Source organism: Triturus cristatus, chromosome 10, assembly GCF_964204655.1.
Source record: "Triturus cristatus chromosome 10, aTriCri1.1, whole genome shotgun sequence".
Lineage (NCBI taxonomy): Eukaryota > Metazoa > Chordata > Amphibia > Caudata > Salamandridae > Triturus > Triturus cristatus.
Window position 1 is genome coordinate 215,151,078 of NC_140593.1, and position 15,200 is coordinate 215,166,277.

General features: G+C 45.6%; 1 protein-coding gene across 4 annotated transcripts in view; it reads right to left on the reverse strand.

Moving 5' to 3' along the window:
• The window catches only part of MALRD1 (MAM and LDL receptor class A domain containing 1), a 2,533,556-nt gene that overhangs the window by 1,413,803 nt on the left and 1,104,553 nt on the right, over positions 1–15,200 (reverse strand). For all 4 annotated transcript variants that reach the window (XM_085630825.1, XM_085630827.1, XM_085630826.1 and 1 more), the window contains exon 21: positions 11,657–11,951. In XM_085630825.1, coding sequence (XP_085486951.1) covers positions 11,657–11,951 — 295 coding nt within the window. The remainder of the gene's footprint in view (positions 1–11,656; positions 11,952–15,200) is intronic.

A 15,200-nucleotide genomic window follows, 5' to 3' on the forward strand; every position in this document is an offset into this window, starting at 1 on the left:
TACTGGGATGGAGAGAAATGTATGACTTATCTGAAACCGAAGTCCACAGACCTCTCTGCTAAATGCTTCTGCTCGAGCTGCTAACCCATACATGAAATAATGATATGGCTCCAAAGAAGGAGGTTCCTGTCAGGAAAGTAGCCAGTGAGGAAAAGGAGTTTGTTATCAATGTCACCACTGGCATCAAACCCTCATCCTTTTCTGGCAATGCAGCAAAGCAGGATCAGGGAGGAGGATAGCACCTGGATCAACAACAGCACCACAGCCACCACAAAAACTGAAGGCGATGTCGCTCAGCACTGCAGTGACATCAGTCATTGCTGACAGCAGTGAATACAAAATTGATTTTTTCCAGCAGCAAATGTAATCTTCACAGCAAACTCTGCAGCAACCACAGTCCGCCATACCTGTTCTTCTGGAGGTAGTAGCAGAACAGCAAGTTGAGCTAAATGACACTCAAGAAGTTTCGTAACTGTTTTTCCATTGAACTCATCAACTTCATGATGTCTTGCAAGGAAAAGAAAGAGTACTCTCCCATCGTCTCCAAACCTGCCCTTCTAATTATCTAAAAGCAAAACACAAGGAGATGATGGACAGAGCGCTGAATCTTTTCACACACACGCCCCCAGTCACCGATCTGAGTTGAATCCATCATCATTCTTTAGCTCACTTTACAACCTCAGGTTAGACCCAGCTATATGCAAATTAGTCTTGACCCTGTGCCTCATGGCAACATTCCAGCCCAAACTGCCAAGCCAGGTCTTCCTTGAACCAGAAACAAGCCTCCTAGGACCAGTTTCTGGGTAACACCCTTCATCAGCCAGGCTAGCTTGAATCCAGTGGCAAAGTGAGCAAGGGACCCACGTCTGGGTATACCTTGCCAACTTAGGGCAAACAAAGCAAACACAAGGAGATGATGGACGGAGCGCTGAAACTTTTCAGACACTCACCCCCAGTCAAACACCTAATTTGAATCCATAATCATTCTTTAGCTCAATGTGCCACCTCAGATTAGACCCAGCTATACGCAAATCAGCCTTGACCCTGTGCCTCATGGGAGCAGTCCAGCCCGAACTGCCAAGCCAGGTCTTCCCTGAACTGGAACCCATTGGGCGCAGGGTCAAGACTGATTTGCATATGGCTGGGTCCAAACTGGAATGGCATGGTGAGCAAAAAAACGATGGATTTAGGCCCAGATCTTTGTACTGGGGTGAATGTTGACATTGTTCTGCATTCTGTCCATCAATTGTATTTTTTTGCATGTGTCACCCCGAGTGGTACGGGTATGCTCAGACATGCTCTCTATGCCACTCAATTCAAACTATCCTGGATGATGAGGGCTGAAAGCCCGAAACAGGTCCTAGGTTGCTTGTTTCTAGTCCAGGGAGGACTTGGCCTGGCAGTTTGGGCTGGACTGTTCTAATTGGGTTCAGGGTCAAGACTGAATGGCATGGTAAGCAAAAAATGATGGATTTAGGCCTGGATCTCTGTACTGGGGTGAATATATGACATTGTTCTGCATTCTGTCCATCAATTGTTCTTTTTCCATTTGTCACCCCAAGGGGGATGGGTTTGCCCAGACGTGGGTCCCAATCTACCCATGCCACTGGATTCATGCTATCCTAGTTGATGAGGACTGAAAGCCTGAAAAAGGTCCTAGCATGCTTGTTTCCAGTCTAGGGATGACTTGGCCTGGCAGTTCGGGCTGGATTGTTCCCATTGGGTGCAGGCTCAAGACTGATTTGCATATGGCTGGGTCACAACTGGAATGGCATGGTGATCAAAAGAACGATGTATTTAGACCCAGATCTCCTGACTGGGGTGAATGTATGACATTGTATTGCATTCTGTCCATCAATTGTTCTTTTTGCATTTGTCCCCCCACGTGGGACGGGTATGTCCAGGCGTGGGTCCCGTGCTCTCCATGCTACTTAAGTCAAGCTATCCTGGCTGATTAGGGCTGAAAGCCCAATACTGTACCTACAATGCCTGTTTCCAGTCCAGGGAAGACATGGCCTGGCATTTCGGCCTGGATGGTTCCCATTAGGAGCAGGGTCAAGACTGATTTGCATATGGCTGGGTCTAAACTGGAATGGCGAGCAAAAAAACAGTGGATTTATGCCCAGGTCTCTGTACTGGGGTGAATGTATGACATTGTTCTGTATTCTGGCCATCAATTGTTCTTTTTGCATTTGTCACCCCGAGTGGGACGGGTATGCCCAGACGTGGGTCCCATGCTCTCCATGCCCCTGGAGTCAAGCTATCCAGGATGATGAGGCCTGAAAGGCCACAACCGGTCCTAGGATTCTTATTTCCAGTCCAGGTAGGACCTGGCCTGGCAGTTCAAGCTGGACTGTTCCCATTGGGCACAGGGTCAAGACTGATTTGCATATGGCTGGGTCCAAACTGGAATGGCATGGTGAGCAAAAAAAACATGAATTTAGGCCCAGATCTCAGTACTGGGTTGAATGTATGTCATTGTTCTACAATCTGTCCATTAAATGTTCTTTTTACATTTGTCACCCCGAGTGGGGCGGGTATGCCCAGATGTGGGTCCCGTGCTCTCCATGCCACTGGAGTTGCTATCCTGGCTGATAAGGGCTGAAACCCCGAAACCGGTCCTAGGATGCTTGTTTCCAGTCCAGGTAGGACCTCGCCTGGCAGTTCAGGATGGACTGTTCCCATTGGGCGCAGGGTCAATACTGATTTGCATATGGCTGGGTTCAAACTGGAATGGCATGGTGAGCAAACAAACAATGGATTTAGGCCCATATCTCTGTACTGGGGTGAATGTATGACATTGCTCTGCATTCTGACCTTTCAACTGTTGTTTTTGCTTTTGTCACCCTGAGTGGGACGGGTGTGCCCAGACGTGGGTCCCGTGCTCTCCATGCCACTGGAATTAAGCTTTCCTGGCTGAAGAGGGGTGAAACCCCGAAACCGGTCCTAGGATGCTTGTTTCCAGTCCAGGTAGGACCTGGCTTGGCAGTTCGGGCTGGACTGTTCCCATGAGGCACAGGGTCAAAACTGATTTGCATATGGCTGGGTTCAAACTGGAATGGCATGGTGAGCAAAAAAACAATGGATTCTAGGGTAGTAGTGTGGGGGCAGGGCGGGAGTTGGGTTTTCTTTGAAAAATGTTGTTTCCACACCTTGGTGTTAAATAAGCCTGGGCAAAGCACTACGCTACGCTCGCGTAGTTTGCGAAGTTCGCGCTACTTCGCACTATGCAAACTGCACGTAGCACAGTGCGAACACGTGTAGCGTAGTGTTGCGTAGTGCTGCGGTCATTTTTTGCTTGCTCGCGGTCCTCAACATCAGGTTGGCGACCGCGAGCAAGCAAAATGACATCCTGGCGAGACTTTTTCCTTGTTCGCGATCAGCAACATCAAGTTGGCGATCGCGAGCATGGAAAATAAACCTCCCGGCGAGATTCCCAACGCGAGGAGGTCAGGTTTCTCATTGCGACCGCTCGCGATGAGAAACTACCAGTTCGCGTTGAGAAAGCTGCCGCTCGAGTAAAAATCTACTCGAGCAGCAGAAAACTGCAGCTCGCACTGTGCAAGATGCCATTTTCAATGATTGCACAGTGCCGGTTGCTTGTCCGCACTGTGCAATCACTGGAAATGACATCTGGCACAGTGCGAACAAGGTACTACGCAGTTCGCGAAGTGCTACGCGTAGCTCGCGTAGTGCGAACTGCACTTTGCGTAGCTTCGCGAAGTGCTACTTCGCGAACTACGCCCAGGGTTAGTGTTAAATACAATGTACTTGTTTACCTTTTTTGTCCCTTTTAGGTCTTGGCACACAACTTCACTCCAATTATGACCACAGTATTGAGGTAATGACCACTCACACCGTGCCATTATTGCAGTCTTCCCCACCTCACCAGGCCCAACGGGTCTCACTCCTAAGTTGTTCATCGCCCACTACCTGCATGGGTGAAACAAGCGGCAATCTTCACTTTTGCTCATTGTCAGGTATTACTACTTCAGGATACCTACCTTCTGGGGCAACGATGCCCATTTCAGGCCCATAAAGGTTACAACAGGCAGAGCACTCCCAGGGAGCCAGTGGAGTTGCTATCCTTTTACGATGTTCCTTCCCCATGATGGTTTCTCGTGTGACGCATGACCCTCAGGGGCACTTTATTGCCTTGGAGGGTACATTGGAAGGGCGGGTGATCCTACTGGCATGTGTCTATGTACCGTCCGCTTCCTTGCCTGCCTGTTTCCGGGACCTATAACACCTCATCTACAGGCCATGCTTTATAGATCCCAGGTTTCCCTTCCTATACATCTGGTAACTTGAGTGGTGTTCCTTGTATGGAGAGCTGCGCTTCGGCACGTAAAATGGGACACCGGTCTTACGCAGCAGACCCCTCTTTTGCATGGCACGTGGCTGAAAGAAGTGCCAGTGCTTAGCAGTATGGTCAGGGACACATATGCGCTCCTACCAAGACCTTCAAGAGACATATAGTCTTACACATACCCAATTTTATAAATACTTTTAACTCAGACACGCTCTCCACACTCATTCCCCGTCGACTGATGCCCTCCCAGAGTTCAACCCCCTGGAAGCTAAGCTGCTTATGGGGAACCTGGACCAGAGAGGAATTTCTCAGATCTATCGCACACTCATTATTAACTCTCCTGGCTCACTAGACTACCTTAGAACCCCCTGGGAAAATTGGGTGGGTCCTATGGAAGATGAGGATTGGAGGGATGAACTGATGGCCCCTCGTGAACTTATAGTCTCCTCCCGGCTACGGCTTATGCAATCATATTACCTTTACTTTGCATATTTCACTCCAACCTGCCTGTGTGAAGCAGGCCTACACCCCACCTCTGCCAATGTGGAGTTGAACTAGCAGATTTCTTTCATATGGTGTGGACTTGTGCATTGGTGCATCACTACTGGAATGGAGTGAATAAAAGACTTGTCTGATGGGAGTGGAAAGATTCTCTTTCCCCCTAATTGATTCTCCTTGGGTCGCTTGAGGGCTCTCGAGTCACGAGTGCTAAAAAGGCATTCCTGGGGATGGCCCTCCTAGTGTTGAAGCGAGATATGGCTGTACAATAGGCGTCTCCTAATTCCCCAACCCTGTTGAGATGGAGATGGGTTGTGGATTGGTGTGCGCAACAGGAACGTGTGGTTTTGAGGCCCATGGCTATCCCCAAAAGCATGAGTGGGTGTGGGGAAAATGGTTGGATCAACTTACTAACGATGTCAATGACTTGTAATTGTGGACATTCCATATATTTACTGTGATACTCCGCTTGGGTATCCCTAGCTGGTGTAGACTAGGTATTCCATTCTGTATTGTATTACATGTCTGCCATGTGCTCATCCCTGCCATATTTGACGGCTTAAAACTCAACAAAATGTGTTTTTCAAACAAAAAAAAATGGAGTCCAGAGGGACCTTGTCCCAATTTAATCTGTGTGCATGATCTTTTGGGGTTGTGTCAGAGTGCTTAGGCCTGTGGGTAATTTGCCTTCCTTCCAAGACAGATCGTGGTAGCTAATTTGGTTCTATATGACCTCAAATTGTAGGACAGACATTGCTAATGGGGCTGAGCAGGAGACGGTACCTGTAAAAGTGGGGGTATCCCCTTATTTCCTTGTTAGGGTAGTATCTACCATGATGAATTCAGCTAAAATATTTGTAAGTAAGTGCCCTTGGCCCATATGCTCAAAGTGACATTGATTAAAACATTCTGAACGTGATTCTTCATTATAATTAGGGCTCTCGGTTTTATGGTATTTATTTTTTAGTAATTTCCGTCCATATTTATCAATATTTATTTTTGTCAACTTTATCTGTATTAATCCATATTTATTATAGGGTTTGTTAAAAAAGTTAAGCTGTATAGTTCCACATTTATTTAACCAATAAATATGCAGTCATGCTTGAATGCCTGCCAGGGTTCAGTGATATGAACACCCGCAGAAGATAAATCAATGCACTTATATGAAAATATGCACATTTCAGTATCAGCCTTGTGCATAGCTACTGCTGTCTAAGCCTCTTAACAAAAAATACTTTCTTTTTAACCCCTTACCTATCAATCCACACAGTTATTGGCCTTGCAGTCATGGCAAAGTTTATTTAGAATCCCTCAAAACGCACCCAATTTCCGTTTTTATCCACATTTAAAAATAAATACAGACAGGAAAATAAATGGTTTCCTGTCTGAATGTATCTGTAAATGCGGAAAACAGGGAGCCTTAATTATAATAAAACATGGAATAACATGGATGAATGTTAAAACCTCTGCGTGCAAGTAACACATATGGGTGGACCAGATTCTCCACATAAGATTCTAGAAAGCGCTTCAAGTCCAGCAAACGTTCTGCAAGCTCCACATGGATAAAAGAGTTGTAAATATTAACCATCAAAAGGGAAGGAGTTTGTTGAAATCTAGCTGCTTCACTCACATATAGTTAGAGCCCATGTCTAGCTCTATGGACCTGAAAGGAAGTTTTAAAGATACTCAAGTGACTAGTCTCCCTTTGGCTCTGCCGTTGGGTGATGGAAGTGCTGGAGAAAAAAGGGGGAGTACCCATCCATGTGAAAAAGAGTTATCTATGTCCCAGGCTTCTTGTATGTCCACAATGTGCTGTTCCTTCACCAGATTAAGCCATCGCTCTTCCGTTCTTTTATTTTTCAACTCTGCTATTTTCCAACTCAGCACCCTCAATTCGGAACCACATGTAAATGGGACATTTCCTATTGGACCAGCACCACCATTGTTTAGATTATCCTGTCCCTGAGAGGCACTATTAATCTCTGGGTCTTGTGCAGATACCACACCCTCTACGGGGATAACATCAGCACACTGTTATGTATCCTCCATGCAACAAATTCCAGGAGACACTGAGACCAGTCAATCATTACTATCTAGTGTACTCAAAGGGAACCATCTGTTAGCCAGTTGAATTGGGGCTTCCTGGGTTTCTACCACACTGGCTGCCTGCCCTCTACTCGGAATTCTGGGGCTCCAAGCCCTGCGTGTGCCCTCTGGAGGATATTATCCTAATTGGGAAGGAAACAGAATATCCTGCCTTATTGCCACATTTCTCCCTAAACCCCACTCAGCCCACTCTTCTGGTCATTATAATATGATTGGTCACATACTTCCTCTTACCCACATGAATATTACACCAATGTGTGACCTTACGTATAAGTTCAGGAGTGGTTTCAATCACGCCGTGCATCAATGGCAGAACATCCACCAGATTTGCAATCAAAGGAGTGGAATCGGGGGGAGGAGTTGAAGTCTGCAGCTATTTTCCCTCCTGGGGTGTAATAGGGCAACCACCCACACCATTCGGAGCTGATGGGGCAGTAGAAGGACCAACCATGCTGGAAGAACAGGCCTTGGTACGGGGTGAGATGGATCCCTACCCTACTACCCTTATATTGTCTACCATCCTGCTGCTGCCTGATGACTTTATTGTATCAGGCAAAGACTGTTGGTTATACCCTGGCTTCTCAATGCTTTTATAGGGCCCGCCAGGTCCATGCATAATCTGTAAGGAATTTCGGTGGTTTGTGCCATGCACCTTATGTATACGGCTGACCTCTTGAGGCGCTTTGGACAGGTGCTCAAATCTGCAACACTAATACCCACTTATTGACAGACTCATCTTGATAACAGTAGCCGCTAATGTCATTCATTTCTCTCACCATAGCATTTTGGATTAAATTCAGAACATTATCCAGCATGTTGTGGATCAAGGGCTCCAATAAGAACCTAATATTTCTTACAAGGGAAGAGGAAAGCTCAATATCCCCGCAGTTAGAGTCAATGGGGGGGTCCACAGATGACAAAACTAAGTTAGAGTCTAAGTATTTGGCAGATTTCACTGAGCCTGTTTTAGGTTTTGCCCCCACATCATTTTTCTTGGCTGGAGGGACCCAATCCAGCACTGGCTTTCCAGTAGTTGGTTGAACCTCAACTATCACAGGGTTCCCAGTAGTAGTCAGCCCTTGCACAGCTTCTCCTTAAGGGCAACGTCCACATCCTGAACCCTTCCCCTCAGATCTCTTTCTTTGTGCCGGGCTCAATGTGTCAGTATATGCCTCCAAGCCCAGTTTGTCTTCAACACTTTGTATCTGGTTTGGGTCCAACCACAAAGATCAGAAAGTATATAGTGAATTGGCACTTACGAACAACCTTTGGGTCAGCCAGACCAATGATACATGTAGATTTTCACTTTCCCATACTTGCAGTTGAATTAAAGATGAAAGAGAGGGTCCAGCCCACCCTCTTCCAGACTGACGGGTGCAGATGGGCCTGTCCTTGGCCCAGTCTTGTTCCAGGCTCAGCCCGGTGCTTTGAAGTGGTATCAGAGGGTGTGGATGCCTCCTCCCCAGAGTCAGGAATGGTGCTTCCGAGCCAGAGTTAGCCTGGGACTCGAAGACCTCTAAAACTAAGTGCAGAGTGTCCCAGCAAAGCGGGAAGTGGGCTATGCTTTGAAGGGGTATCAGGGGATGTGGCCACCTCTGCCCCTGCATCGGGGATGGTGCCTCTGGATGCGAGTTAGCCTGGAACTTTAAGTACCTCTGAAATGAAGTGCAGAGTGTCCCAGCAGCGGGAAGCGTGCCACACTTGAAAGCAGTATCAGGGGTTGTGACAGTCTCCTACCCTGCATCCTGAATGGCGCCTAAGGATGTGAATTAGCCTCGGACTCGAAGTCTCTCTGAAAAGAAGTGCAGAGTGTCCCCTAATTCAACTCTACTGTAGGCTTTACAGTGAGTAATCCAAGGTATCTAAGTCAGCAGTGTACACCTCCAAACCATTTACTGGAAACACAAGATGTCTGCCTCCCTTGCTCAGCTCTAAGTGAGGATGTAAAGCACAGCACAACTTATGTATGTCGCTTACATGGGTAAAAAGGAAACCTTATTTATGTAAATCAATACCACAACAAATGGAAGACAGGCTATTGCCTATCTACTTCTATGGGACTCAAAGTGGCCTCCTCCTGGACTAGAAATCTAAAGGGGTGCATTATTTATAACAATGCAGACTAGTGACTTGAATGGGGGGTATGATGATGGGCACAGCTTAACCATTTGTATTATTTGGGTAATCAATCATTAAGGTTACTGCAGCTGGTTGTGTGGAATTGGTGGTAATAGATTGGCCCTTAGCTGATTATACGCTAGCTTATGCTCACAACAAACTACATTTACCTAGACTCTCAATTATTGTCATTTTCTTTTCACATTCTACAGACCTTCTCTTCTTCAAAGAAGTGGAACGTCAGTGGTGCTTCCCTTTTACGGTTCATCCCAGCTCCCGAAATGGACAATGCAAGAAAAATACAGTTGCACCATTTGTATGTAGCATCATTTTTCTTAACTATTATTATCTTATCTCTGGGTCACATGACTGGGTGTAGTTGTCAGTGTAGTTGGCAGTTTGAGTTTTTGTATTTCTCCGAGCTACACATGATAAAGAGCTTAGGTGTGCCAGGATGGGATGGCGAAGCTGGGCACAGTCCTACTTACACTTGAATAGGCTGTGTCCTGTCTCCACACGGTGCTCAAGAGGCTGAAGCATGCCCCAAGTACCAATTAAAGTGAAAGCAGCCAGCGACTAATGCAGACAACTGCCTCACTTACATATTGTGTAACATCAGCCCGATGTGCGCAGTGCTCATCATAGGGTTTGAAAAAATAATCTTGCATCATGAGGGAAACTCATCCGTTGTGTACCGAAATTATTTTCTGCCACTACCTGGAGGACAATACATTCATGTCCTCTGCATTCTAGAGGTAACAGAGATCACATGAACATCTTGTCCTCGGCACTGCAGAGGTTGAGGAAAGCAGGGATAAACATTAGTTGAGCCTCTCATACAGGCCTTCTCCTGCACGTATGTCACCTTGATATACAGCATCTACATGCACAACCCTCGGGGGGTTAGCAGGGCCCTGCACTCACACTACAATGTATTTATAAATTTTGAAGCAAGCCTGCTCTGTTTAATTACAAGCCAGCAGATATGCCACATTCCTGAGCTGCTGTGTTCCTCTTTCGGTGGAAGGTGTTTTTTTGAACTTATAACCAACTCCTTATGCTAGGTGGGGCCCTGCATGGAATTTTGATCAAGACCTAGCAAAAACATTTGACCTCCCTATCTGCATAAGGATATTACTCATTGATATTGGGGATGTGGATGCTACTGTTCTTTAATTTGACCCCTTGTTTATTGCTTCAACAAATTTTATCTGTTGAATATCTGAAATTCTGAATAAAAATGTCAATAACATTTGTTTAAAAAAAATTAAAATTTAAGAATGCCGGCTGGCAATTATGTATGCTGCTTTCACTTTACTGCTTCCAGAGTTGATTTGCAGCGGCGGCCCCACCATTAGGGAGGATTAGCGCCCCCCCCCCACCACCACCCTCAATAAAACAATTTAAAAAAAGGGTTTAAACCCGCTTTAACATCTTTTTATTTTAATCCCTGTGTGCCCGCATCGTGGACTCTGACGAGTCTTGGGAGCGGGTCCAGGAGGATGACACTGCCAGTGGGGGAGTGGTGGGCACTGTTACTGTGCACATGCTGGTCTGGCCAGCCATCTTAGGCCAGCCAAACAGTTATGTGCACTGAAGCTCTCTCCTGCCCAAGGTGCGCTGCTGGGGCTGGTCAGAGCAGAGACAGGCTCCTATTCTGCCTGGTTGCGCAACTTGGCAGCACTCAAGCCACACCTGACGCTGCTTTCAAGCAGTGTCAGGATTGGCCGCAGTTCAGTCTTGGGGCCTGTGCATTTCTATTACCTGCAATAAATTAGTATTTCAAAGGATTAGTTTAATCCTTTCCCAATGCTTCTAGATGTATGTTGTCACCCTAAGGGTTATTATGTTGACTGAATGATAGTAATCTCCTTGGTTGTTTTATGCCAATTCGTATACCTATCCCTCATTTCTCAAAAGGTTGTTGGACTAGCTGTTGGATTATGGCACTCGGGACTCGCTCCCCCAACAAACAATCTCTGTGGCAAAACCTCAGGTCCTTTAATACACCGTTTGACAATGATTCTAGATGAAGAGGAAGCTGCTGAGAATTATTTTCATTCACACCGTGCAGGACAAATACTGCCTCAATCACAGCCATGCCTGGAAGACAATCATATGTATTCCAACTTGCTTTCTTCTAAATCAAAATGCATGGCTGAATGTCCTTCAACGTTAATCACTTGCACACAGCTTGCTAGACAGAAGAATGGAAGAGTTAATGCTTCATCTTTGTCATACCATTAGGCCTGATTTGTAGGTAACTTGAATATAGTATAATGAGACGCCTGCCACATACATACATTAGTAGAAATGGAAAGTAAAGAAAATATGAGAAGAAAGTGACAAAGGGAGAAAGCATTGGTCAAAAGGAGCAGGAAGGGTTGGATCATGATATAGGAAGTATGGATGGTGCATTAAGTAGAATCAAGATGGCTTAGGCTTGGTATTCATCAACCTAAACATTTGGCAGAAAGCCCATAATAAAAAAGCATGGTCTTGGCATGTATGTTTTTTATATATAGTAAGCAACAACTAATACAATGGAATAACAAATAGATTATATTTTAAAGCAACACATATTTATAAATAAAAGATCCTTCAAAGGTTTTTCATAGTTACCAGTTGGAGGTTGTACTGTGACTTCTTGTGGAATATAATGAGGGGGCTGCAAACACTCCTTCGTAAAAACAATATCGTCGAGTGCTATGTCTCCTTTCTGAGAGCTTCCAACTTCGCCTTTAAAACAAACCTGGAAGTCCTCGTCAGCGTCACTGAGGGAAAGCTCTTGCCTGTGCCAAAAATTCCCTTGGTCGCCAACAAGTCTGAAAATGATACTCTTGAGGTTTGTTACAGTCACTCTGTAGACAGTTAAAGAGCCAACGCTCTGTCCAGACATGTGGTAATAAAAAACGATCTGCAACGAAATATCATACCGTGTGAACTACTGTACAGGGATTTGTGCCTGAAAACATTTCTTTGATTAGTATGTTGAACCTATTTTAACATTTCTTTACAAATTACATTTTTATTAATACTCAACAAGAAATGTGCAAAATGGCCAATCCTAACAAATATATTTGAAGGATTTGTTCATCTAACACCAAAGTGAATCTGTGCACACCTCTAATCAATGCAGCATCTTATCTAACATGACAGACAGATAGTATTGCTCTTCATAACGTTATTTACACATTCCACTCATTTACACAACACCTTCCACCATTCCACGTCAAATATTTTATCCTTAGCCATTTCTCAGCAGAATCTCTTGTTCAGCAGCATTTATCTCAAGGTAGATGCTTGGGAATAGGGACACTCATGACTAGATTGACATATTTTTAACAGCTGTTTTCTCAAGATTCCCTACTATAAGCCAATGCTAGAAATAGGGTTGCAGGTTAACTGGGGTAGGAGCCCTGATCAAGCTGCAACCACAATCATAGTCAGGGTAAGAGGCAGGTAAACACTTTATTAACTTGAGCCCACCCTCTGGTAGCTTGGCACAGAGGACTCAGGCTGAACATTTGAGACAATGTGTTAATTAATTGTGCAACACTTCAAACAGTAAAACAGAGAAAACACAGTACAAAACGATCCCACACCAGGTTAAAAAAAAACAGAAAACTAGAGTAGACATTAATAAATAAAACAAAAGCAAAACGTCAAAAATCCAATCAGGGAAACCAGAGAGAATTCATTTTAAAGTTGTAAGGTAAGATAGCCCCCAAAAAAGCACAAAGTTTCAGCAAGGGATTTCTGGTTGCGCCAGACCATGACAAAGTCACAGGTTCAAGCCGACAATGATGGAGCGCAGGCTTGCTACATGGTCCCAGGTAGGCCTGCTTGAAAAAGTACCTTCAATCCTGGTTGCAGTGCGTTGCATGGATCCAGGGGCGAAGATGCGCAGCCAAAGTGATATGTTGCTTCAGACCTGCGGTGAGGCTGTGGTGCAAGGTCTAATTTGCATTAGCGCCGAGGATCCCATCGATGAGGGCTTGCGATGCGATGTTCAAAGCCAGGGATGGGTCTTGCAGTCGAAGCGATACATTGGTTCTCAAATGAGACAAGGCTGCAGTGTGACGTCCTGATGTGTCGTCGTTGAGGATCCTGTTGACAGGGCTTGCGATGTGGAGTATGGGCTTCGAGAATGCGGTGCACAGCTGGTGATGCATTGGTTCCAAGGAGCTGTGAGGCAGCGATGCGTAGACCAATGTCAGTGTTGAGCTGCGGTCGGAAAAATCTTGAGGGCCAGTCTGGTGGCGGCGTTTTGGATGTTCTGTTGTTTCTTGATTTGTTTCGGGATGATTCCGGTGTAAAGTGCATTGTCGTAGTCAATTCTTCTGATGATGAGTGCATGGGTAACAATCCTTCTGGATTCTGTGGGGATCCATCTGAAAGTCTGTTGGAGAAGGTGTAGCATATGGAAGCAGGCTGAGGAGACTGTGTTGATTTGGTAGTTCTTTGTGAGCGAAGAGTCCAGTATAATGTCAAGGTTGCTTGCATGGTCCGTCAGGGTGGGTGGAGCACCCAACGCGGCTGGCCACCAGGAGTCGTCACAGGCTGACAGAGTGGGTCCCAGGATGAGTACTTTGGTCTTGTCCGAGTTGAGCTTGAGGCAGCTATCTTTAATCCATGTAGCAACAGCCTATATTGCACTGTAGAAGTTGGTTAAGGAGGTTGAGGGTTTGTTGATGAGGGAGAGAATCCGTTGGGTGTTGCTGGTGTAGGAGAGTATGTTGAGACCGTGGCCTCGGGCACTGAAGGGGTGGAGGCTTCAGTCCTTCTTTAATACGCAGTTGTGCCTTCGAAGTGGGGAGAATTTCTAGAGACATGCCTTTGATGCAGAGAAGCCCTGCCCTGCCAGCCCTGGCTCCAGACTAACTACAAGGTGTAGGCAGCCCTTTGTGTAAGGACAGGACAGAGCCCATTTAGGTGTAAGTGAGGTTGGATCCAGCTCCTCCCTCCCATCCTGTTTGTATAGCCCACTCAGTTAGACCGAATCTCCTACTGTGTGTGGCTGTCTAGGTGGAATACACAAAGCCCAACTGCACCCAGTCACCGACCAGAGACAGGCTGCAAGCACCAGATAGCTAAGGCAAAAAAATGTAAACTTTCTAAAAGTGGTATTTTCAGAATTGCTATTTAAAAGCTGTCACTATAAATTAGGATTTTAAATTACGATTCCAGAGACACCAAACATGAACTAGTTCTATCTTCCCATTTGGAAACAACACTAATAAAATGAGATAAGGTAATCCAAATGTTTTCCTATTGGAGATATAGGCCTTGCAGTTGTTTAAAACTTAAAAGTACATGTCCAACTTTTTAAATACATTGTACCCTGCCCTGCGGGCTACCCAGGGCATACCTAAGTGGTGACATACGTATTAAAGAGGAAGGTTTGGGCCCAGCAAAAGGTTTATTTTGCCAGGTTGAAAGGGCAGTTTAAAAAAGCACACACAGGCTCTGCAATGCAGGTCTGAGACATGTTTACAGGGCTACTTAATTGGGTGATGCAATCAGTGCTACAGTCCCACTAGTAGTGTTTAATTTACAGGGCCTGGGCATAGGGAGTGCGCATTACTAGGTTCTTATAAGTACATTAAATATGTCAATTTTGGATAAGCCATTGTTACCATATTTTAAGCAGAGAGCATGTGCACTTTAGCACTGATTAGCAGTGTTAAAGTGCTCAGAGTTCTATAACCAACAAAAGTGAATTCAGCAAAAATAGGAGGAGGAAGGCAACAAGTTTCAGGATGACCCTGCCGAAAGGGCCAAGTCTAACACTCCCTTCTTCCCAAGCTACCTGCGTGACTCCAAGGGTCAGTTACTGACCTCGTGTCTGACCTACAGGGACACACACATTTACAAAAGCCTACCTGCAGCTACCAAGCTGACCTGCTGCACTGGAACTAAATGGACCTGTCTGAGCCCTTCTGGACCCTTGGCTGGTAGTAGCAGAGTTCCTCCTGTGAAAAAATATAAAATCCTTAAGATTTCTGTTCTTCGTGACTGTGAAAAGGCCAGTTTGTTCTGAGACTCTGCCAACTTGAAGGTCCGGTAAACAGGACTCTTCATGCTCCAGCGACCATTAGCAACGTCCATCAACACGAGATCTGCACATCGCGCTACAGTAATGACAGCACTGGGTGACCACCAA